Below are 23,524 nucleotides of genomic sequence, written 5' to 3' on the forward strand. Positions count from 1 at the left end.
CACATGAGTGTGTGCATGGACGTGTGCATGAGCGTGCACATGAGTGTGTGTGCATGTGCATGCATGTGTGAGTGTACACATGTGTGCGTGCATGGCTGTGCATGCATGTGCATGAGTGTGTACATGTGCTAAAGTGTATGCATGTGTGTGCATGCACATATATGCACGTGTGCACGAGAACGTGTGTGTACGACATGCACGTGTGTGTGGTTTCCAGCCCTCCTGCCGTTGGTTGGAGGCCTGCCCTAGGGAAACACGGGCTATCAGTGCGGGTCCTGGCCCAAGGACAGGTTTGCACACTTGATTGTGCCCTGGGCCACGTGACTTTCCTCGTGTGGCATTGCGTGCTGCCCCGGGGCTGCTGGAGGCAGGCAGGAGCGGGCCGGGCTGTGCAGGCTCCTGGACGTGCCCTGGTGCGAGGAGCTGGGCCCTGTCCTCGGCCCTCGGCTCAGTCCCTTCAACCACGATGGCGGCCGAGTGTCCCTGGCCTCGTCCGGGCGTCCCGGGGACCCGCCGTCCTGTCTGAGCTGCGAGGGGCGTCGCCTTCTCACACGAGGAGCTCAGCTGCCTCCTCCGGACGGCAGCCCGGACCAGGGCGTGTCGTGCCCACGGCCATCATGCTGCTCTGAGCCGGGAACAGCGCCTGGAACCTCCTCCAGCTCGCAGTGAGGGGGCTCGCGGGAAGCCAAACGCTGGTCGCTCCGTTCGCCCCGTGGGGTGTACCCGCCGCTGCCGAGGCTGTGCTGGGGCAGGTGGAGAGTGTCCCGATGTTTGTAATTACATGTGCGTCCAGGACCCCTCCCAACAGGACCAGTTCCTTCGGGGACAGACCCTCGCTGCTCTCCCCGTCCTGTGCCATTGAGAACAGCAGGCACGGGAGGCAGGTGGCAGGGGGAGGAGGGGGCTGTCACAACCGTGGGAGCGGGCCAGGCCACTGCGGGCACTGCCACCCAGTCCATCCCCTGCCTCGGGGCACCGGAGCCGCCGTGGGGGCACATCTGGCTGCGGCTGCCGCGCAGGGGGGTGGGGGGGACGAGGACGGGGCCCCCTCCGGGTTGGCTCCTTCCTGATACTCCCGAGACGGCTCTTTCAGGAGGCCGCTGTGACATCACTGCGCGGGAAATCAGGAAGGGACTCGTGCGCCGGCCCAGGGCACCCGACGCAGCCCCGGGTCCCTCCCCCGTCGGTGCGCGGCCGGTGTCCACACCGCGTTCGAATGCCCGGTTTCCACGAAGGCTCCGTTCCACCTCACCGGGCCCTCGGCTTCGGCGTGGTTTCCGCGTTCTGGAACGTGTTTTATGGCAGATCTCGGGGCAGAAGGTTGAGAGGGTGCCCATTGCGTCCCACCCGGTTCGCCCCCTAAACGGGCACTCACTGTGGGAGGGGCCCCCACCCCCGTGAGAACCCCGGTCTGAGTGGCTCGCTGTCCCTGTTCAGCCGGGCTTTGCCGTGGGAAGGGTGCTGTTAGACTGGGATCCCTCGGGAGCCCGAGCTTCGTTCCCGTCTGTCTCCCCAGCGTGTCATCCGCGTCTGACACGCGTTTAACGTGCTCACTGGCTGGTTACTTCTGCTTCCTGTCTCGCTGTTCTGTTGGCTGCCTCCTCCCGGCAGTATCTGCCTCCTGTCGCCAGCTTCGTCAGCAGCCTGCCCAGAACGGGCAAGGTAGACAGAGATGGCGATGAGCTGGCCAAGCACGTGGCATTCGGTCCTGATTTCGGAACGTTTTTGAGTCCCTGGCCCCGTCAGGACCGACCCTGTGTTCCGAGATTGCTCAAGAGCGTCCTCTGGGCACAGAACAAGGTCCTGCGTGTTTTCACGTTTTCCGGAATATCGTGTGCACGTGATGGCAACACACTGGAGTCGGAATTCACAGCGTACGGTTCCCTGTTGACATTCGGACCAGTGGGCAGAAAACACCGACCCTCAGCATGAGCCCAACGTCTAACGCACAGGTGCATGTGATGGTGTGCCTGTGTGTGATGGCGTCGGGCAGGAAGCTAAGGCCCGGTGGACTTTCTTGCACACCTGGGGTGCTTGACATGTTTCAGGATCCCAGAGCTGCTCACGGTCCTTCGCGACCTCTTACCTCCCTTGTGTATTTTATCCCTGAGAGAACTCGGGCCCAGGGAGAAGTCAACAGTCAGAATGAGACCCAGGTGCTGTGCGTTTGTGTAATTATCCCTCAGACCACTAGGTGGGGCTGTCACCCCATCTTCAGGTCTCTAGCCTGGCCTCTCCTGCCTGGGAGGGAGGCGGCCAATGGAGGGGACCGCAGATTCCTGCTCCGCCCACCACCCTCGCCGCCTGATGTCCACACGGGCGGCTGGACACTCAGCCTCCACTTGAACCTGGGGTTCCAAGGCCAGGAATCGCACAGGGCCAGCCACGCCCCGTGCACCACGCCTGCCTTCCCCGTCTCCCGTCTGGAACGCCTCATCCCAGCTGCTCTCGGTTACCGCCCGCCTCCTCCCTCTGTGATCGCAGGTGTCTCCCTGGGAAAACGCTCCTTCTCCCCAGGCCTCCCTTTACCCCGAGCCGGCGGCAGCTTTGCTAAGTGCATTGTTACCGTTGATTGGATTGTGGGCTCTTTCCTCCAGACTGGCTGGCTGCTGCTTGAGGGCCAACATCTTAAGTGCCTCCGTCTTTGCAACACCTAGTACAGTGTCTCGCTTGGGGCAAGCTTGTGAGTCAACCGGATGCATCAGTGGACGGATGTTTGGGTGCTTAGATGGAACGAGGGAGGGGAAGAGAAGTGAAAATTTAAAAAAAAGAAAAGGAGAAATGGGAGGAAGAGTGAGGGGAAGAAATTGGGAAGGGAATATGGATGGATGGATGGATGGATGGATGATGGGTGGGTGGAAGGATAGATGGAGGAGTGGATGGAGATAATGAATGAATGGGTGGATGTTATGGATAATGGATGGGTGGGGATGATGGATAAATGAATGGATGGAAGGATGGATGGATGGATTGAAGGATGGATGATGTCTGGATAGATGGGTGGAGGAGGAGGTGTGGGTGGGTGAGGGCTGGATGGGTGGCTGTGTGGTCTCTACCAGTGGTCGGCAAACCGCGGCTCGCGAGCCACATGCGGCTCTCTGGCCCCTTGAGTGTGGCTCTTCCACAAAATACCTCGGCCTGGGCGAGTCTATGTTGAAGAAGTGGCGTTAGAAGAAGTTTAAGTGTAAAAAATGTGGCTCTCAAAAGAAATTTCAATCGTTGTGCTGTTGGTATTTGGCTCTGTTGACTGATGAGTTTGCCGACCACTGGTCTACACTGTAGTGTGGCCCCTACAGACACCCACCTGACCCTCTGCTCCTGTTTCCTCCCTGCAGGTCGTGGGCATCTTTGCTGGGTTTGGGCTCCTGCTCTTGGTGGCCTCGCCCTTCCTGCTGCTGGCCACGCCCTTTGTGCTTTGCTGCAAGTGCAAGTGCAGTAAAGGCGACGACGACCCGCTGCCCACCTAGAGGACGGCGGGTGCTGGAGCGAGACCCCTGCCTCCGGGAGGCTGACTCCCCCCACCCCCACCGTCCCCTCTCACTAAACATCCTTCTTGCCTTATGTGCCCCACGAGCTTCAACGTCACGTGGGTGCCGGGACTCCGGGGGCTGAAGTCAGAGCGTCTGCGGAGGCCCCCGTGGCGTCGCCGAGGCCTGGGGGGTGGGGGCAGGGCTGGCGTGCGGGGCCGTCCACGCAGACTCTGACTGGACGGGGCGGTGCTGTAGAAGCACTGGGCCAGCTTCCTCCCTGTGGTGAGGGACTGGGACCCTCCGGTCGCCCAGGAGACCTTCTCCTGCAAACGTCCTCGTCTCCTCCTCGGCCTCAAGGTGGCAGCTCGCGGCCGAGACACGTCCGGGTTTGACCCCCTTCACCCGGAATGTGACGGTCCCGCTGACGACGGCTGTCTTCGTCGCTAAGGCTGTGGTGAGGCCCTTCCTTCCCGCGGAGCAGCGAGCGGTCGGCCAGGTGCCTCCACGCCGCCCCACGCCTTTCGGACACGTGCGTGGTCAGAAGTTGTTGGGAAGCGGCGTGCCCGGCCCGCCACGTCCCAGGAGTCGCGGACAGCCTCCCGCGCCCCTCGTGACCTTCCAGACACCTGTGGGGCGGACGCAGACGCGGGAGCCGTGCACCGCTGCCGACGTGGTCCCTGTGCCGTGGCGTCTCAGATGTGGCCCCGGCCGGTGTGGCTCGGTGGATAGAGCGCCAGCCCTTGGGCTGCAGGGTCCCGGGTTCGATTCCGGACGAGGGCAGGCACCTCGGTTGCAGGCTTGATCCCCGTGCAGGAGGCAGCCAGTCGATGTGTCTCTCACGCCGGCCCCCCCTCTGCCTCTCCCCGTCTCCTCTCTCTAAGAGTCGATGGAGAAGACCCCGGGCGAGGACAGGGAAGGAGGAGGCAGGTGTGTTTCCGGAGCAGCTGCGCCTCCTTTCCTTCTCGTGGCGGAGCCGGTTCGGCTCCCGGCTCCCCCTCCCCAGCAGCAGGGGTTTCTCGCGGCTCCGAGTGGTTTGGCGGGAAGTCCCTGCGGCCGGCCGCTCGCCTCTGTCCTCTGCCTTCCGGGCCGACAGTCGGTAGAGACGGGGCCTTGGTCCTCCGCGGGGTCCCGGGGCCACTTCCCGGGTTTCGGGTTTTCCGGGACCTGGTTAGCCCGCAGGCGCCCTGGTCCCTGGAGCTCCGGTCCTGACGTCCTGACGCGGCCACTGCGCCCCGCCGACACCCTCCCACCTCCGGGCCGTCGCGCTCGGGGACCTCCCCACTCGCCTTGGCGGGCTGTGTGTGACTGTTGCCATGGCAACAGCGTGACCAAGGAGACACACGTGACCCCATCGAAGGTTGGAAAGTGGGGAGTGTGTATTCTTTACAGAGCATTGACGTTAACTTGGCTTCTAAAGCCACGTGTGCTTTTATGGTCATTTTTTATTTTTAAAAATATATTTGTATTGGTTTCAGAGAGGAAGGGAGAGAGAAGCCTCCATGATGAGAGTCGTGGATCGGCCGCACGCCCCCCACTGGGGATGGAGCCCGCAACCCAGGCCTGTGCCCTGACCGGGAGTCGGAACCGTGACCTCCTGGGTCATAGGTCAATGCTCACCCCCTGAGCCCCACTGGCCGGGTGAGCTGGTGCTTTTAAAGGGTCGGCGGATTGAACTCGGGCTCCACCACCGGGAAGGCAGGTGCTGTGGCGTGACCGCCGTGGAGGGGTTAGGCTGACGCAGCGTCCCACGGGGGACTGAGTGGGGGCAGACCTGACCGCGACCCCAGGCGTTGGCTGTGGGAGCCCGTGTGTCACGGGTGTTGGCATCTTCCCGTGGACGTGTGCGTCCAGCTCAGCCCCCGGGCAGACATCTCGTCTGTGCGTCTCCGCGCTCCGTGGGTGAGAACGGGATCGCACGCCGCCCCCTCCGCTGCTTCTTTCCTTTACGAGACGGAAGCCACTGAGAGGCCACTCCGTGCCCACGTCGCTCCCGGGGATGCCGTGTAAACCTGAGGCACAGCCGCGGACGGGCCTGGACCGCCTTCTGGGCTGAGGCCTGGCCATGAGGGATGCGGCAGGATCGGAGGGCGATGCTTTCTGAGAGGCACCGACCCCGGGGGCCTGGAGAGGAAGCGGGGCCTGGGCTGAGGCCTCATGGCGGGGTGTGTGACCGGCTTTCTCCAGCCGGGGCCCTTTAAGACGTGGCCGTGTGTCCAGCGGTCCAGGGGCACGCTCACCCCTGGGCCCATCCTGCCGGGCCCACTGCCCTGTGGCCTCCGGGTGACCCTGTCCTGGCTGCATTCTCCGGGCGAGAGCTCTGGTCGCTTTCTTCCCGTGGGTCCGTCTGTCCGTCTGTCCTGGGGGACCCAGGGCAGCCCCACCCGCCCCAGCCCCGGCCACCCAGTGCCTTCCCGCTGACAGATTCGCAGGCACAGGGCCGGGCCCCGGGGGGACCAGAGGCTGTGGGGCGGCGGGAGCCAGAGGACACCCCCTGCTCGGAGCTCCCCACCCAGCACCCTCGCTCCGCTGCAGCGAGGACTAAACCGACCGCCTGCTCCCCGGACACCAGCAGGCCCGCCGAGGCCCTCCCGACCCGCATCTCCCTCCGCTGCCGCTCAGTCCCAGCCCCCGCCCTGCCCGGGGCGCCAGCGACCAGGCTGGGCGGCACATGGAGCGGAGCATGGCGGCAGCCGCGCTAACCTTGCCGTCCATCCCCGTGAAGTGGGGGCGTCCTCCCCTCAGTGGGCGGGGGGTTGGGGACCTCCCTGTTCTCAGCACCGGTGTCTCACGGGGCAATGCCATTCCCTTTCCCAGGCGGGCTTCACGCTGACCCTGGGAGCACACGCCTGCCCATCCATGTAGAGGCCTTTCCATGGGGGGTGGGGGGGCGGGCGGGAGAGCCTCTCAGAACCACCCGGGGCGATGGAGGGCCCAGCCGACCCCCAGTGGCCCGACACCCTTTGGAACCGGCCGAGTTGGGAGGGGGCCCTGCAGCCCAGCCCGCGAGCCCTCTGGCCGGGGCCCGGGCCGGCATCTGCAGGGGAGGGGTTACGGGGTCCACGGAGCAGAGGCCGAGCCGGGGTCTGCACGCAGGCAGAACCTCCGACGGCACAGACGCCTGTCCGGGTGGCTCGTCCTCAGCCCCCGGAGTGGCTGCCGGCCCCCCGCTCCCCACTTCTCCGCAAAGGGGAGCACGTTCTCTGCCACACGCTGTTCCACAAACCGGTCAGAGCCCGCACCCCGACTTCTGTGTAGAGTCCCAGGCTCCTGGGGAAAGGGGGTCCGCTTTGCAGGAAACGCAGACGAGTTGGTCTTTGTTCACCCACATTGCAGACGTTCAAGGTTATCTCACCCGAGAGGGGACGTCTCCCCTCGACCGTCTGGAAAACGTCCCGGGTGGCAGGAACCAGGGAGAGCGCTGTGTGCTTCTCAGATGCTCGGGGATCGGAACCCCCTGTTCGCCCTGTGCCGTGCTCACACGGCAGCGCGTTCATCCCGGGAAACACGTTGCGTGTGGAGGTTTTATGAAGGTCTCCTTAAAAAATGCCAAAGCTGGTTTCTCCTTTATCACGCCCCCGAGCCCTGATGGAAAGAAAATGAGATTTTGGCTGGTATTGCCAAAAATGCCCAACGGGGCCGGGGCCGGCGTGGCTTAGAATTGCAGGTGCATCAAGGCCCCGTCCCCCTCGGTCTGTGCCACCCCGTCTTCCAGGCCGGGAGCCTGCCTGTCCCTCCGTCTTTGCTCACGTCCCGTAGGGTGTCAGTCCTGTGCAGAGCATGCAGCGCGGCTCCGCGCGTGTACACGTGTGTATTGGACACGTGATGTGTTGGACACGCGGTGGTGACGCGGAACCACGCCATGTTGTCCCTGAAACCTGTGCCGCCAACACTGTGATGTACAGAGGAGCGTCCGGGTCCTCCTGTGTGTGTGCACTTTGGAGTCCTGCGGACAAAGTGTGATTTGTAATCTCAGTTCCTATTTCCATGTATGGCGTCTCACGTGGTGTGTCCCCCTCCGGAAGGGATTTCTTTTTACAGATATTTTGGCTGGAATACAGGTTCCTTTTGTAAATCCTGTCTGCTGTGTCTTTTGTTCTTTGTGGGTGGCTGGCCTGGAGGCAGAAGTGGTGAGTGGGGGAGGGGGACAGACCTGGTGGGTGGGGCTTAGACCTGATGGGCGGGGCCTTACAACTGGTGGGTGGAGCTTAGACCTGGTGGGCGGGGCCTTAACCTGGGAGGCGGGGCCTTAGACCTGGGGGAGACTGGGAGGGGCGGGGCCTTAGACCTGGGGGACACAAATGCTTGGACTTGCTCAAGTCCCGAGGTCACCGGGATTTACTTTTCCTAAAACCCGTGAGCATTCTCTGCTGGGATGACCCGCGGGGCGAGCGGATGCTTCCTGTTTGCAGGAGAAGGACAGTAACTCTGGGTCCCAGGGCGGCCTTGGTCTTCCCCAGCCGCCTCCGAAGTTCTCGGGGAGTGGGCACCCCATTGGCTGAGATGGAACGAGGGGCTGGGGAGAGGTTACATGTAAACCCTCTTAGGGGGCTGAGGGAGGGGCTGAGGGGGCGTATTGGGGTCACGGGGGAGTCATTGCTGGCGCTCGGAGCTCCCGGTCTGGAGGGGCCAACCTGTCAGTCACCCCCCAGAGAGGTGCAGAGCTTCCAGGGGACAAACCAGAGCCGGACTGAGAGGGCGGCCAGGGGTCACCGCGGGGGAGGGGACGGTGAGGGGCTGGACCCCGGGGCAGGCCGTGGGCCAAGTCACCCCCTAAGCGGAGATGGACGTCCCGCCGGCGGCTCCGGCAGAGGGCGCGGAGGGACCGCACAGGCGGGGCTGGGTGCGGGAGCGGCGGGAGGGGGAGCGGGTGCAGCGGGAGGCGGAGCGGGAGCGGGAGCGGCGGGAGGCGGAGCGGGAGCGGCGGGAGGCGGAGCGGGAGCGGCGGGAGGGGGAGCAGGGCGGCGGGAGGCGGAGCGGGAGCGGCGGGAGGCGGAGCGGGAGCGGCGGGAGGCGGAGCGGGAGCGGCGGGAGGCGGAGCGGCGGGAGGGGGAGCGGGAGCGGCGGGAGGCGGAGCGGGGCGGCGGGAGGGGGGAGGCGGGAGGCGCGCACCCTGGTGGGGCGGAGGAAGGGGAGGGAACGTCGTCGGGATATGGATCCTGAGTCAGTGACCGAGTCCCAGCGAGAGCCTCTGGGCTTCTGTCCCCGTCGGACCCCAGGCCCCGCGAGAAGACCCCGTGAGCCCCAGGGGGCACCCCCCCCCCCCACCTCCTGGCTCCTGAGACGGCAGGGCCCGGAGTGGGGGCGCCTGGGCGGCATGTTTCCGGGCGCAGCTAAGCCAGCGGGCACCCGGGTGTGAGGGACGGCGACGCTTCATTCATGACAGAGGGGCGGCGGCCCAGACCGGAGGCACGCACCCCGACCGGGACCTGCAGGCCACGAAGGCGGACAAGAGAGAGGAAGTCACAGCAGAGCAACTTCCGTTTCCGCCAGGTGCCAGCCCGCACCGGCCACCACCTGCGCAGCCCGGGGCGGGGCAGCCGGAGGAGGCGGGGCAGCCGGAGGGGGCGGGGCAGCCGGAGGGGGCGGGGCGGCCCGGGGGCGGGGCAGCCGGAGGGGGCGGGGCAGCAGGGGGCGGGGCAGCCCAGGATGGGAAAGGTGCCATTTCCAGATGAACACTGTTCATAGCAAGGCGCCTCCTTTTGGTCGCCCCCAGAACTACAGGTGGTTTGTCCTGGGTGAGGTCACCATTGAGGGGTTCCCATCCCCTCGGTCAGGCCCTCCCAGCCCCTCTCTGGATGGCTCACTGTCGCCCTACGCCCACTGCCCTCCCGCTGGGTCTGAGCCGGCTGCTCTCCATCCGGGCATCTTCCTGAGCTCACTGCCCCTCCGAGCACCGCTGAGCCCTCCCGCGAGGGTGAGGGAGAGCCGCTGTGCTGGGCTGAGGACAGGGAAGGTGCTCCGCACGCCAGGAGCCCCGATGGCTCTGCTGGACGGGGACAGGGACGGGACGGGTGAGTCCTCTGCTTGAGGAAGAGCCTCTGGCCCCTGGGTTGGCGGGGAGACACCTGAGGTTCGTGGGGGCTGCTGGGGAGGTGAAGTGCCTGGGGCGGAGGGCCACGCCTTACCCAGAAGAGGCAGACCCAGGCCTGCAGGCGGAGCCTAGTCCCCAGGAGCCCAGCTGAGCCCCAACAGCCCAGCCTGGTCCCAGCCCCTGAGCCCCAACAGCCCAGCCTGGTCCCGGCCCCTGAGCCCCAACAGCCCAGCCTGGTCCCAGCAGCTGAGCCCAATCCCAAAGGCGGAGCCCAGCGGAGAGCGGCCTTGTCCCTGTGCGGTGCGGGGCCGGCGTCACACTGGCAGCCCCGGGGACCTCGGGCAGCTGGCGATGGACAGGTACCCCCCCCCGCCCCTCCCCCCTGCGTCCAGGCGGACCGCCCGGCCTTGTTGCTCTTGGACGGATGGTTACCCAGCTCTTGGCTCGTTAGTCCGTTTCTCTCCGTTCCTAAGTCAGCGATTCCTGCCTTTCTCTCTATTCTTTCGCTCTGCTCTCCTCCATTTTATCTTCTCACAGCCCCCCCCCACCCCCCCACCCCCCATTTCTTGTGTGGAACAGTGGGCGACGCCTGTCCGTGCTCGGGTGTGAGCGTCCGTAGCGAGTCTCCCCGGCTCCGGCCGTGGCCGTGGCTGGCGCTCAGGTGGCGCGGTCACTGCCGTCAGAAGTTCCGCTTTTCACGGCCGAGGGTTCGAGGTGTTCTTGGACCGGAGTGTTGCTATGGGGGTTTTAAAATGTCCTTCCGAAAGGCCTGCAGAATGGGTCTTCCTCTCCAATTCCGACGTCTAACATCTGAGGGTCCCGAACCCTGTCGGAGCATTTCCTCCTTCCTGGTCGTGGCCGAAACCCGGGTCAGACCGGAGGGCTGGTCCGTGAACGGGGCCGGCCGCCTGCGTGCGTCCTGTCGCTGTGGCACCGAGGGGCTGTGCTTCCTGTCGCTGTGGACCGAGGGGCTGTGCGTCCTGTCGCTGTGGCACCGAGGGGCTGTGTGCTTCCTGTCGCTGTGGACCGAGGGGCTGTGCGTCCTGTCGCTGTGGACCGAGGGGCTGTGCGTCCTGTCGCTGTGGCACCGAGGGGCTGTGTGCTTCCTGTCGCTGTGGCACCGAGGGGCTGTGCGTCCTGTCGCTGTGGCACCGAGGGGCTGTGCTTCCTGTCGCTGTGGACCGAGGGGCTGTGCTTCCTGTCGCTGTGGACCGAGGGGCTGTGTGCTTCCTGTCGCTGTGGACCGAGGGGCTGTGCTTCCTGTCGCTGTGGACCGAGGGGCTGTGTGCTTCCTGTCGCTGTGGCACCGAGGGGCTGTGCGTCCTGTCGCTGTGGCACCGAGGGGCTGTGTGCTTCCTGTCGCTGTGGCACCGAGGGGCTGTGCGTCCTGTCGCTGTGGACCGAGGGGCTGTGCGTCCTGTCGCTGTGGCACCGAGGGGCTGTGCTTCCTGTCGCTGTGGACCGAGGGGCTGTGCGTCCTGTCGCTGTGGACCGAGGGGCTGTGCGTCCTGTCGCTGTGGCACCGAGGGGCTGTGCTTCCTGTCGCTGTGGACCGAGGGGCTGTGCGTCCTGTCGCTGTGGACCGAGGGGCTGTGCGTCCTGTCGCTGTGGCACCGAGGGGCTGTGCGTCCTGTCGCTGTGGCACCGAGGGGCTGTGCGTCCTGTCGCTGTGGCACCGAGGGGCTGTGCTTCCTGTCGCTGTGGCACCGAGGGGCTGTGCTTCCTGTCGCTGTGGCACCGAGGGGCTGTGCTTCCTGTCGCTGTGGCACCGAGGGGCTGTGCGTCCTGTCGCTGTGGACCGAGGGGCTGTGTGCGTCCTGTCGCTGTGGCACCGAGGGGCTGTGCGTCCTGTCGCTGTGGCACCGAGGGGCTGTGCTTCCTGTCGCTGTGGTACCGAGGGGCTGTGCTTCCTGTCGCTGTGGCACCGAGGGGCTGTGCTTCCTGTCGCTGTGGACCGAGGGGCTGTGCGTCCTGTCGCTGTGGCACCGAGGGGCTGTGCGTCCTGTCGCTGTGGCACCGAGGGGCTGTGCGTCCTGTCGCTGTGGCACCGAGGGGCTGTGCTTCCTGTCGCTGTGGACCGAGGGGCTGTGCTTCCTGTCGCTGTGGCACCGAGGGGCTGTGCGTCCTGTCGCTGTGGCACCGAGGGGCTGTGCGTCCTGTCGCTGTGGCACCGAGGGGCTGTGCGTCCTGTCGCTGTGGCACCGAGGGGCTGTGTGCTTCCTGTCGCTGTGGACCGAGGGGCTGTGCTTCCTGTCGCTGTGGACCGAGGGGCTGTGTGCTTCCTGTCGCTGTGGCACCGAGGGGCTGTGCGTCCTGTCGCTGTGGCACCGAGGGGCTGTGCGTCCTGTCGCTGTGGACCGAGGGGCTGTGCGTCCTGTCGCTGTGGACCGAGGGGCTGTGTGCGTCCTGTCGCTGTGGCACCGAGGGGCTGTGCGTCCTGTCGCTGTGGACCGAGGGGCTGTGCGTCCTGTCGCTGTGGCACCGAGGGGCTGTGTGCTTCCTGTCGCTGTGGCACCGAGGGGCTGTGTGCTTCCTGTCGCTGTGGCACCGAGGGGCTGTGCGTCCTGTCGCTGTGGCACCGAGGGGCTGTGCTTCCTGTCGCTGTGGCACCGAGGGGCTGTGTGCTTCCTGTCGCTGTGGACCGAGGGGCTGTGTGCTTCCTGTCGCTGTGGACCGAGGGGCTGTGCTTCCTGTCGCTGTGGCACCGAGGGGCTGTGCGTCCTGTCGCTGTGGACCGAGGGGCTGTGCTTCCTGTCGCTGTGGACCGAGGGGCTGTGCTTCCTGTCGCTGTGGACCGAGGGGCTGTGTGCTTCCTGTCGCTGTGGCACCGAGGGGCTGTGCGTCCTGTCGCTGTGGCACCGAGGGGCTGTGCTTCCTGTCGCTGTGGACCGAGGGGCTGTGCGTCCTGTCGCTGTGGCACCGAGGGGCTGTGCTTCCTGTCGCTGTGGACCGAGGGGCTGTGGTTCCTGTCGCTGTGGCACCGAGGGGCTGTGTGCTTCCTGTCGCTGTGGACCGAGGGGCTGTGCTTCCTGTCGCTGTGGACCGAGGGGCTGTGTGCTTCCTGTCGCTGTGGCACCGAGGGGCTGTGCTTCCTGTCTCTGTGGCACCGAGGGGCTGTGCTTCCTGTCGCTGTGGCACCGAGGGGCTGTGCTTCCTGTCGCTGTGGCACCGAGGGGCTGTGTGCTTCCTGTCGCTGTGGCACCGAGGGGCTGTGCTTCCTGTCGCTGTGGACCGAGGGGCTGTGCTTCCTGTCGCTGTGGACCGAGGGGCTGTGCGTCCTGTCGCTGTGGCACCGAGGGGCTGTGCGTCCTGTCGCTGTGGCACCGAGGGGCTGTGCTTCCTGTCGCTGTGGACCGAGGGGCTGTGCTTCCTGTCGCTGTGGCACCGAGGGGCTGTGCGTCCTGTCGCTGTGGCACCGAGGGGCTGTGCGTCCTGTCGCTGTGGCACCGAGGGGCTGTGCGTCCTGTCGCTGTGGCACCGAGGGGCTGTGTGCTTCCTGTCGCTGTGGACCGAGGGGCTGTGCTTCCTGTCGCTGTGGACCGAGGGGCTGTGCGTCCTGTCGCTGTGGCACCGAGGGGCTGTGCTTCCTGTCGCTGTGGACCGAGGGGCTGTGCGTCCTGTCGCTGTGGACCGAGGGGCTGTGTGCGTCCTGTCGCTGTGGACCGAGGGGCTGTGCTTCCTGTCGCTGTGGACCGAGGGGCTGTGCTTCCTGTCGCTGTGGACCGAGGGGCTGTGCTTCCTGTCGCTGTGGACCGAGGGGCTGTGTGCTTCCTGTCGCTGTGGACCGAGGGGCTGTGCGTCCTGTCGCTGTGGCACCGAGGGGCTGTGCTTCCTGTCGCTGTGGACCGAGGGGCTGTGCGTCCTGTCGCTGTGGCACCGAGGGGCTGTGCTTCCTGTCGCTGTGGACCGAGGGGCTGTGCGTCCTGTCGCTGTGGCACCGAGGGGCTGTGCTTCCTGTCGCTGTGGACCGAGGGGCTGTGGTTCCTGTCGCTGTGGCACCGAGGGGCTGTGTGCTTCCTGTCGCTGTGGACCGAGGGGCTGTGCTTCCTGTCGCTGTGGACCGAGGGGCTGTGTGCTTCCTGTCGCTGTGGCACCGAGGGGCTGTGCTTCCTGTCTCTGTGGCACCGAGGGGCTGTGCTTCCTGTCGCTGTGGCACCGAGGGGCTGTGCTTCCTGTCGCTGTGGCACCGAGGGGCTGTGTGCTTCCTGTCGCTGTGGCACCGAGGGGCTGTGTGCTTCCTGTCGCTGTGGACCGAGGGGCTGTGCTTCCTGTCGCTGTGGACCGAGGGGCTGTGCGTCCTGTCGCTGTGGCACCGAGGGGCTGTGTGCGTCCTGTCGCTGTGGCACCGAGGGGCTGTGCGTCCTGTCGCTGTGGCACCGAGGGGCTGTGCGTCCTGTCGCTGTGGCACCGAGGGGCTGTGTGCTTCCTGTCGCTGTGGACCGAGGGGCTGTGCGTCCTGTCGCTGTGGCACCGAGGGGCTGTGGTTCCTGTCGCTGTGGCACCGAGGGGCTGTGCTTCCTGTCGCTGTGGACCGAGGGGCTGTGCGTCCTGTCGCTGTGGCACCGAGGGGCTGTGTGCTTCCTGTCGCTGTGGACCGAGGGGCTGTGCTTCCTGTCGCTGTGGACCGAGGGGCTGTGTGCTTCCTGTCGCTGTGGCACCGAGGGGCTGTGCTTCCTGTCTCTGTGGCACCGAGGGGCTGTGCTTCCTGTCGCTGTGGCACCGAGGGGCTGTGCTTCCTGTCGCTGTGGCACCGAGGGGCTGTGTGCTTCCTGTCGCTGTGGCACCGAGGGGCTGTGTGCTTCCTGTCGCTGTGGACCGAGGGGCTGTGCTTCCTGTCGCTGTGGACCGAGGGGCTGTGCGTCCTGTCGCTGTGGCACCGAGGGGCTGTGTGCGTCCTGTCGCTGTGGCACCGAGGGGCTGTGCGTCCTGTCGCTGTGGCACCGAGGGGCTGTGCGTCCTGTCGCTGTGGCACCGAGGGGCTGTGTGCTTCCTGTCGCTGTGGACCGAGGGGCTGTGCGTCCTGTCGCTGTGGCACCGAGGGGCTGTGGTTCCTGTCGCTGTGGCACCGAGGGGCTGTGCTTCCTGTCGCTGTGGACCGAGGGGCTGTGCGTCCTGTCGCTGTGGCACCGAGGGGCTGTGTGCTTCCTGTCGCTGTGGACCGAGGGGCTGTGCTTCCTGTCGCTGTGGACCGAGGGGCTGTGCTTCCTGTCGCTGTGGACCGAGGGGCTGTGCGTCCTGTCGCTGTGGACCGAGGGGCTGTGTGCTTCCTGTCGCTGTGGCACCGAGGGGCTGTGCGTCCTGTCGCTGTGGCACCGAGGGGCTGTGCGTCCTGTCGCTGTGGACCGAGGGGCTGTGCTTCCTGTCGCTGTGGCACCGAGGGGCTGTGCGTCCTGTCGCTGTGGCACCGAGGGGCTGTGCGTCCTGTCGCTGTGGACCGAGGGGCTGTGTGCTTCCTGTCGCTGTGGCACCGAGGGGCTGTGTGCTTCCTGTCGCTGTGGCACCGAGGGGCTGTGTGCTTCCTGTCGCTGTGGCACCGAGGGGCTGTGTGCTTCCTGTCGCTGTGGCACCGAGGGGCTGTGCTTCCTGTCGCTGTGGACCGAGGGGCTGTGCGTCCTGTCGCTGTGGACCGAGGGGCTGTGTGCTTCTTGTCGCTGTGGACCGAGGGGCTGTGCGTCCTGTCGCTGTGGCACCGAGGGGCTGTGCGTCCTGTCGCTGTGTACCGAGGGGCTGTGTGCTTCCTGTCGCTGTGGCACCGAGGGGCTGTGTGCTTCCTGTCGCTGTGGCACCGAGGGGCTGTGCTTCCTGTCGCTGTGGACCGAGGGGCTGTGCGTCCTGTCGCTGTGGCACCGAGGGGCTGTGCTTCCTGTCGCTGTGGCATGGAGGGGCTGTGCTTCCTGTCGCTGTGGACCGAGGGGCTGTGTGCTTCCTGTCGCTGTGGCACCGAGGGGCTGTGCGTCCTGTCGCTGTGGCACTGAGGGGCTGTGCGTCCTGTCGCTGTGGACCGAGGGGCTGTGCGTCCTGTCGCTGTGGCACCGAGGGGCTGTGCTTCCTGTCGCTGTGGACCGAGGGGCTGTGCGTCCTGTCGCTGTGGACCGAGGGGCTGTGCTTCCTGTCGCTGTGGACCGAGGGGCTGTGCGTCCTGTCGCTGTGGACCGAGGGGCTGTGCGTCCTGTCGCTGTGGCACCGAGGGGCTGTGCGTCCTGTCGCTGTGGACCGAGGGGCTGTGTGCTTCCTGTCGCTGTGTCACCGAGGGGCTGTGCGTCCTGTCGCTGTGGCACCGAGGGGCTGTGCGTCCTGTCGCTGTGGCACCGAGGGGCTGTGTGCTTCCTGTCGCTGTGGCACCAAGGGGCTGTGCGTCCTGTCGCTGTGGACCGAGGGGCTGTGTGCTTCCTGTCGCTGTGGCACCGAGGGGCTGTGTGCTTCCTGTCGCTGTGGCACCGAGGGGCTGTGTGCTTCCTGTCGCTGTGGCACCGAGGGGCTGTGTGCTTCCTGTCGCTGTGGCACCGAGGTGCTGTGCTTCCTGTCGCTGTGGACCGAGGGGCTGTGTGCTTCCTGTCGCTGTGGACCGAGGGGCTGTGCGTCCTGTCGCTGTGGCACCGAGGGGCTGTGCTTCCTGTCGCTGTGGCACCGAGGGGCTGTGTGCTTCCTGTCGCTGTGGACCGAGGGGCTGTGTGCTTCCTGTCGCTGTGGACCGAGGGGCTGTGCTTCCTGTCGCTGTGGACCGAGGGGCTGCGTGGTTTCCGTCGCTGTGGCATTGAGTGTCCTCCACGCACCAGCTTTCGGGGGTCAGCAAGGGGCCGGTGCCTCTTTGAAGGGGTTCCGGCAGGATGTGGTCCTGCAGGATTCAGATGTGGTCCTCGGGCCGCCCTGGGCTGAGTGGGTGTGCGAGCAGGCGCCGCCGAGCGTGCTGTTTACCTGAGCGCACCTGACCCCCTCGGCCACAGGTGCTGCTGCCATGGCGCTTCCCCAGACGGCTGGGCCCTGGCTGCTGGGGGCGCCTGGGATGGAGGCAGGGCTGTGTGTGTGTGTGTGTGGGGGGGGGGGGCAGAGCTGTGGGGGGCAGGGCTGTGGGGGGGCAGAGCTGTGAGGTGAGCCTGCGCCTTGCTCCCAGCACACCCCCTTCCTCAGTCCAATGGGCTCAGAAGCCGCCCTGTGGGCGTCTGTGCTGGGGGAGGGCCTGAGCAGCAGCGGCCACGGATGGCAGGGCCGGACCGGTGACTCGAGGGTGGGCAGCGCCGCGCGATTTCGAATTGTGCGCGGGGCCACCGGTGTATCTATAACTGATGGAAGGCTAAGAGATCTCCCCCGACCCCCCGAGCAGCGATGAGCAGGGCCACACACTCAGACTGCTGCCTCCGACCTCCGTAGCCACCGGGCGCATGCCGTGGTGTCCGCCGTGTCCCGTGCGAGCTCAGAGCCTGCGCCCCTCAGGGCTGTGCGCCGTGCGGTCACTGCTGTCTATGGTGCAGGTGTTGATGTGACGCGGAGGAGCTGGCCCGCGGTGGGCGTGGGAGGGGTGCCGCCGGGAGGGCAGGGCCCTTTTCTCACGGAGTCAGCCGTCAGCGGGGTACCCATGGCGTGTAACTAAGGAAGCGCCGTCCTTAGCGTCCCTCATCCCAGCGCCCTCATTGGCTTGTTAATGCCGACGTGGTCGCCACAGATGGCAGCCACGCCTTCCTCTCGGCCCCAGTTCAGCCGCAGGGCCCGGCTATGGAGGCAGCGTCCGGTGCGGATCCCGGAGCCCGGGCTGCAGCCAGCCTGGAACCTGTGCAGGTGGGGGGGGGGGGGGGGGGGGGAGGCCCCTCGGGGGCGCTGAGAGGCGGGCTCTGGGCCCGGAGACCTGGGGGTGGGCTCGGCGCTGGGCCGAGCTGTGCAGCAGGGCCCGGCTCTGGGAGGCAGACCGTCTCTCAGTCTGAGCCTCCTCGTCAGCGAAGGACCCTGAACCCTGGAGCACGAAGCGCCCGCGGCGGCTGAGGCCGAGGAAGCTGCGAGGAGGGCACGTGTCAGCTCACGTAGTGTGGGAGCCCTCTACGGCTCACCAGTGCCACCCGGGGCGTCTCCGGGGGTGGGGGACCCCGGATCCAGGGCTGCCCATGGGGACCCAGCCGCTGTGTGAGCTGCTGGGGCGCAGCGGAGGGAGCGGTGGGTGTCAAGCGCAGGGTGCTCAGCCTCCCGGACCGCCGGGCACGGGGCCGCGGGCTGCAGAGAGCGGGGACTAAGCGTCACTCCCACAGGCCGGGGCCCGGGGCACATGACAGCAGTGACACCGCGCAGGACGGTGCTGATCAGCCGAGGAGCAGGCGGGACCCTGGCTCAGAGTTAGAGGGGCGGCTGTCCCGAGCCCGGGGTCAGGGCAGGCGGCCCCGGGCAGGTCTCCCGGGCAGGGGAGGCGGAGAGGCAGGGGCGGCCTGGCGTGTCCTGGTCCTGGGCTCTGCCCCTGGAGCCCCCAGGAGCCCGGGCGTGAGCCACGGCCTCGGCCTTCGATGCATCTCGGAGCCGCTGGCTCTCGGGGGCGGGCGGGCGGGAGACTGAGCCAGGAGCCTTCCTGCGGCCGGTGGGCCGCGCCTCTGCCCTGGCGCCCGCCCCGGTTATTCTTCTTCCGAGTCTGGAAGCAGGCTGCCCGACGTCAGGTGGCGCCAGGCTGGAGCGCATCTCCCTCCGGTGACAGATGGCCCCCGGCCCCGCGCTGCGCACAGACGCCGCCGCGTGGCAGACACTCTGTCATCCATCCCCACTCACGCGTGACGGAGCCCGTGCCAGGGCCGCTTCGGAGACGGGGAGCAGAGGGCGGGGCTCCTGGCTGAGGCGCGGGCTCCGGGGCCAGGACGCGGCGGCCGGGCTCAGGCTCAGCAAGCACGGCCATTCCTGGATCGCCCGGCTCTGGGCTCTGGTGTTCCAACCCCGTGGTCGGCAAACTGCGGCTCATGAGCGACATGCGGCTCTTTGGCCCCTGGAGTGTGGCTCTTCCACAAAATACCACGGCCTGGGCGAGTCTGTTTTGAAGAAGTGGCGTTAGAAGAAGTTAAAGTTTAAAAAATGTGGCTCTCAAAAGAAATTCCAATCGTTGTGCTGTTGGTATTGGGCTCTGTTGACTGATGAGTTTGCCGACCGCTGGTCCAGGAGACGCGGGCCGCCGCCGGCCCCACGGGAATGGCAGAGCAGGACTCGGTGTTGAGACGCTGCTGGTGGGGGGAAGCTGTCTGTGGGGCGGAGGCTCGGGAGCGAGCGGTTCCTGTCTCGGTGGCTCTGCGCGCCGGTTTGTCGTTTTGTTCTGTTGTTTATCGCGCCCTTTTCGTGTTTGTTTCCTGCTTTGTTTTGCTCCTTGTAACATTGCAGCTGAGAGGGGTGTCGATTTTAAGACTCCAGGATCCTGCCTTTGTTGCAGAAAACCATTCGAGAGGTTGGCTGAGGAAGTTGTTACGGTGACAGAAAACCAGGCAAGGACGATACGCCCCACTCGCCCCGCTCCTCGGCGACAGACGTCCCACGTCTCACGTTGCCAGGCCTCCCTCTCAGCGCCGAGTGGCCACGTGGCTACGTTCTGACGACTGGGCCTCAGAGTGCACCTGTGTGACTTCAGGGTGATGCCCGAGGATGCTGGGAAAGCCCTTCTCTCCTTCCTCCGCCCTGCCCCCCAAATGTGAGTGAGCCGTCCAGACCACCAAAATGTGGGAGTCTTTGTTCTGATTGGAATGATTTTCTTGGAACTTCTTGTTGGCTAAAAGAGGGACAGCCAGGCCTGGCCCGTGTGGCTCAGTGGTTGAGCATCAACCTATGAACCAGGAGGTCACGATTTGATTCCCGGTCAGGGCACATGCCCGGGTTGTGGGCTCCATCCCCAGTGTGGGGCGTGCAGGAGGCAGCTGATCCGTGATTCTCTCTCATCATTGATATTTCTGTTTCTCTTTCCCTCTCCCTTCCTCTCTCTGAAATCAATAAAAAAATAAAATTAAAAGAAAACAGTCAATAGAATTTAGCTCCCAACTTCCATCTTTTCTTTTTAAAATCAAAGAAGAGGAGTCATAAACTATTGAGGGCCAAAGTCACTGTTTTCTTATAAATACATCCGTGCTCAAGTTTTATAATAATTTACATCTCTGGGTCCATCTTTTCCTCAGAGTCAATGAATGGCGCATGTAGCCGGCATCTCCACCGCCTCCACGTTCCTCCACCTCACCATGGTCATTGCCCCTCTGATGGGGGAAGGCTTGACTTTTTATGTCACCCACCATCCAACCTAACTGGAAAGCTCTATTAGCAGGTAGAATTGCTAGAATAAATGCTCCTTGTAAGATATCTTCCTTGAAACTCCTAGATTTTCCTCTATTTATACTCAAATAATAGCTAACATGGGTACAGACTTACTGGTATTCTTTGCTTAAGTGAGACCCAAACTTCAGCTGGGTTGTAAGAAGATCATAGAATATGAAACCGAGTTTAATCTATAAAGTGGGAATAATAATAATAGTCCAATTGAACAAGATCCCAGTAAAAAGAACTCAGAACCATGTATGTTACCCAATAATAATTCATCATCACCATCATCATTATCACCACCAACATCATCATCACCATCACCACCATCATCATCACCATCATCACCATCATCATCACCATCATCATCACCATCATCATCATCACCATCATCATCACCATCACCATCACTAACACCATAATCATCATCACCATCACCACCATCACCATCACTAACACCATCACCATCATCACCACCATCACCATCACCATCACCATCACCATCACCATCACCATCACCACCATCACCATCCCCACCCTCCACAGCGTCTTCACCACCATAAGGATGAGAGGATGTTTTGTGGACCAGGAAATCCCGTGCTAATGGGACTGGTACTATCCAATCCAGCCACAGATAATATCTCCCCAACATGGAAGGACCCCATTTCTCTTTCCAAACCGGGCGTTGAAATCCTTCCTGTGGAATGGTGGAACCTGCTTACATCGCATTGTATCTTATTTGCAGTGAGTAACCAGATGCAAAGAGCTGCTCCAGCAACTCCTCTGCTGCCACTCTTTGAAACAAACACGTCATTTCTCTTCAAACCGTGTCTCTGTCAGACACAAACCGGTTCCCTGATGAATCAGCAGTAGGGTATGACGTTTGTTGGGGGAAAGTCCCTCACGTGTTCCAAGGCATACATAAACTGGGGTCTTTCACAGGAGAAATCACCCCGTCTGGCCACTCCGTGTATTTCTGAATCACGTTGTCCAGGAGGCTCTCGACGCTCACACGGATGACATGTCACACCGGGGGTGACTTTTCTACTTGGCAGGAGGATTTGGGGCGCGAAGGGCCTGCTGCCCATGGACCTCTTGGCACACTTTGGGGGAATTTAGAACCGATAGCAAATAAGACCCTTTAAGCCACATGTCACTTTCGAGTTTTGTATTTGAAAGCGAGTGAGAAGGACGCAGGATTCAAGCAGGATTCCATCGTGCTTCCTGCGCCCGGAACCAGCCGGGAGCGCCCGTCCTGAGCGTTCCACAGGGGCCTGGCCGGGGCCCCTGCAGTTCCCATGGCAGCAGGCCAGGAGCTGTTCCCGGGACCCGTGAGAGGCGGTTTGCTCCCGAAAGCGAGCCAGCCACGGGCAGAGCACCCGCTCAGCTCCCTGCCGGCTCTCGGGAGCAGACGCCCTTTGCTGCTTTCCGCCCTGGCACACGCTCCTTAGCCTGGCTTTTTATTTTATTTTATTTTTTAATCCTCACCCGAGGATATTTCCCATTGATTTTTAGGGAGAGTGGAAGAGAGGGAAAGACAGAGACACATCGATGTCAGAGAAACGCATCGATGGGTTGCCTCCTGCACGAGCCCCGACCAGGCCCTGGATGGGGAGAGCCTGCAACCGAGGTGTGTGCCCTTGACCGGAATCGAACCCGGGACCCTTGGGTCCACAGGCCGATGCTCTGCCCACTGAGCCACACCGGCCAGGGCTCGCCTTGGCACTTTGACTGCCATCGGCCACTTCTTTCATGTCACCGGGAGACGGAGGCACGGTGAGAGTGAAGTGACTCGCACGGGCCGCGTGGCCATTGACCGCCGCGGTCTGTGCCCCCTGCCCCGGCAGGCGGCTTCGTGGGTCAGAGCGCCTCCCCGTGCGCCCAGGTCCCAGGTCCAGTCTCCAGCGGGGCACCGACAGGAAGCAGCCGTGAATGCATCATCGAGCAGAACAGCAACTCGGAGCTTCTCGCCCTCCTCTCTCCCTGAACTCAGTCGCTGCCTTAGAAACGACTGAGTACCTGTGCCCTGGCTGCCCGCCCATCCTTCCCTCGGCTCCGCGCCCTCGGGGGCTGGGTTAGCCCCGTCCCTGCTGTCGGTCATTGCCTTCTGCTTTCTCTGAAGGAATCAGGTCCGTCCCTCCTCCTGGGTCCTCAGCTCCTCTCGCTCAGAGAGGCTCACGCTCCCTCCCGGCGGGAAGGGACCAGCCTTGTTGCCGCGTGATGATTTCCATGTCTGCCATTCCCTCACCCGCGTCCCCGGCTGCGCGATCCGACGGCCCTGCAGGTAGCGCCCGCGCCATCTGTGCCGCCCGCACCGGCCCCCTTGGCGCGGCAGCTGCAGGCCCATCTGCGTCAGGTGCTGCCGGGCCCGCGGCCGAGGCGCCGTCGCTGCCAGGAGCTCGCACCTGGGCGAGCGGCCGCCGCGGCGCCAGCATCGGGCAGACGGGGTCTTGGCCTCCGGGAGGGCCTGGCTGCCAGGAGCGGTCGGTCGGGGACCCGAAGCCGCGGTGCATCGCAGATGTCCGTGCGAAGCTGCAGCCAGGACGCAACCCCCCCCCCCCCAGCCGGCCCCACCCGGGGGACGTGACAGGTGCGAAGGTCTCAAACTGCAGTCTGCACTTTATGGGTAAAATGTGCAACACGCGTTGTGACAGGAACCTTGGAGCCGTAATGTTCGGTGTTTGGTCATCAGCAGCGAAGGATACAAAATGAGCTGCAGACGGGGCGGAGGGAGGGGCCGACGCGGGGCGGGCGGGCGGGGCTGCGGCCGGGCTCGGGCCCCCAGCACGGGCTCCTGGCCACGCGGGTCCCGGTGCCCTCCACGCGCTCCGAGCGCGGTGTCCTGTGTGTGTTTGAGAGCGGAGCCGGGACGGGGCACGGAGAGACCCCCTGGGATGGGAGCCACAGGAGAACGCGGGGGGCTTGTGGGGAGCAGGGCCCGAGGAAAGGCAAGAACGGGGACTCGTCTCCTTGGGAATCCCGAGCTCGGGACGAAGCGCCTCCTGTTTAGGGAGGAATCCACCCTTGGGGACAGCGAGGAGGGACGGGAGCGTTGTGCTGAGGGAGGAGCCGTCGGAGAGAGACAAGTGCCCGCATGAGCTCACTTCCACGTGGAATTTAATCAACAGACGGAGCCGCCGGGCAAAGGTGACAGACTCTGCATAGAGCAGGCAGACGGCTCTGGAGGAGGGGGCTGGTGGAAGGATTGAGAGAGAGAGAGAGAGAGAGAGAGAGCTCACAGACATGGACAGCCGTGTGTGACTGCGGGAGCAGAGGGGGGCGGAGGTGGCAGGCAGAGGGCATGGAGGGGAAGAAGGTGATGGGAAATGAATTAAATTATGAAACGAGAGAAGAGGAATTTCCTCGCCGTGAGGGGCGCGCAGAGGACCCTCGTGACCTGAGCAGGGTGTTCCGTGTGTGTGTGTGTGTGTGTGTGTGTGTGTGTGTGTGACGCTGCTCGCCGCTCCTACTTCTTCTCCAAGGCCCAACGGGTCCCGGGACCGGCCCCAGTTCTCGGGTCAGAAACGCTAGAAGGCACTCACCTTCCCACCCAAGGCGAGGCCGCATCCCCGGGGGCAGGCGGTGCCGCCCCTGAGCCGTGTGGCTTACTGTGGGGGGAGGGGGGACTCAAAGCACGGTGCGCGTCACTGCGCGGCCAGGCAGAGAGCAGACGGTGAAGGACGGGGATGGGAGGAGGCTCCTGGGACGAGGACAATGGCCAGGCGTTCTCTGTGGGTAGAAATCGGGGGGAGGGCTTCAGAGCACCCGC

General features: G+C 64.7%; 1 protein-coding gene across 5 annotated transcripts in view; it reads left to right on the plus strand.

The window, feature by feature from the left end:
- RNF144A (ring finger protein 144A) overlaps nucleotides 1-7,556 on the plus strand; it is a 52,698-nt gene extending 45,142 nt beyond the window's left edge. For all 5 annotated transcript variants that reach the window (XM_079792480.1, XM_079792477.1, XM_079792476.1 and 2 more), the window contains one exon: nucleotides 3,336-7,556. In XM_079792480.1, the coding sequence (XP_079648606.1) occupies nucleotides 3,336-3,467 (132 nt within the window). In that variant the 3' untranslated portion in view covers nucleotides 3,468-7,556. The remainder of the gene's footprint in view (nucleotides 1-3,335) is intronic.
- Nucleotides 7,557-23,524: the final 15,968 nt, after the last annotated feature.

The sequence above is a fragment of the Cnephaeus nilssonii genome (genome assembly GCF_951640355.1).
Source record: "Cnephaeus nilssonii genome assembly, chromosome: 15".
Taxonomy (NCBI): Eukaryota; Metazoa; Chordata; class Mammalia; order Chiroptera; family Vespertilionidae; genus Cnephaeus; species Cnephaeus nilssonii.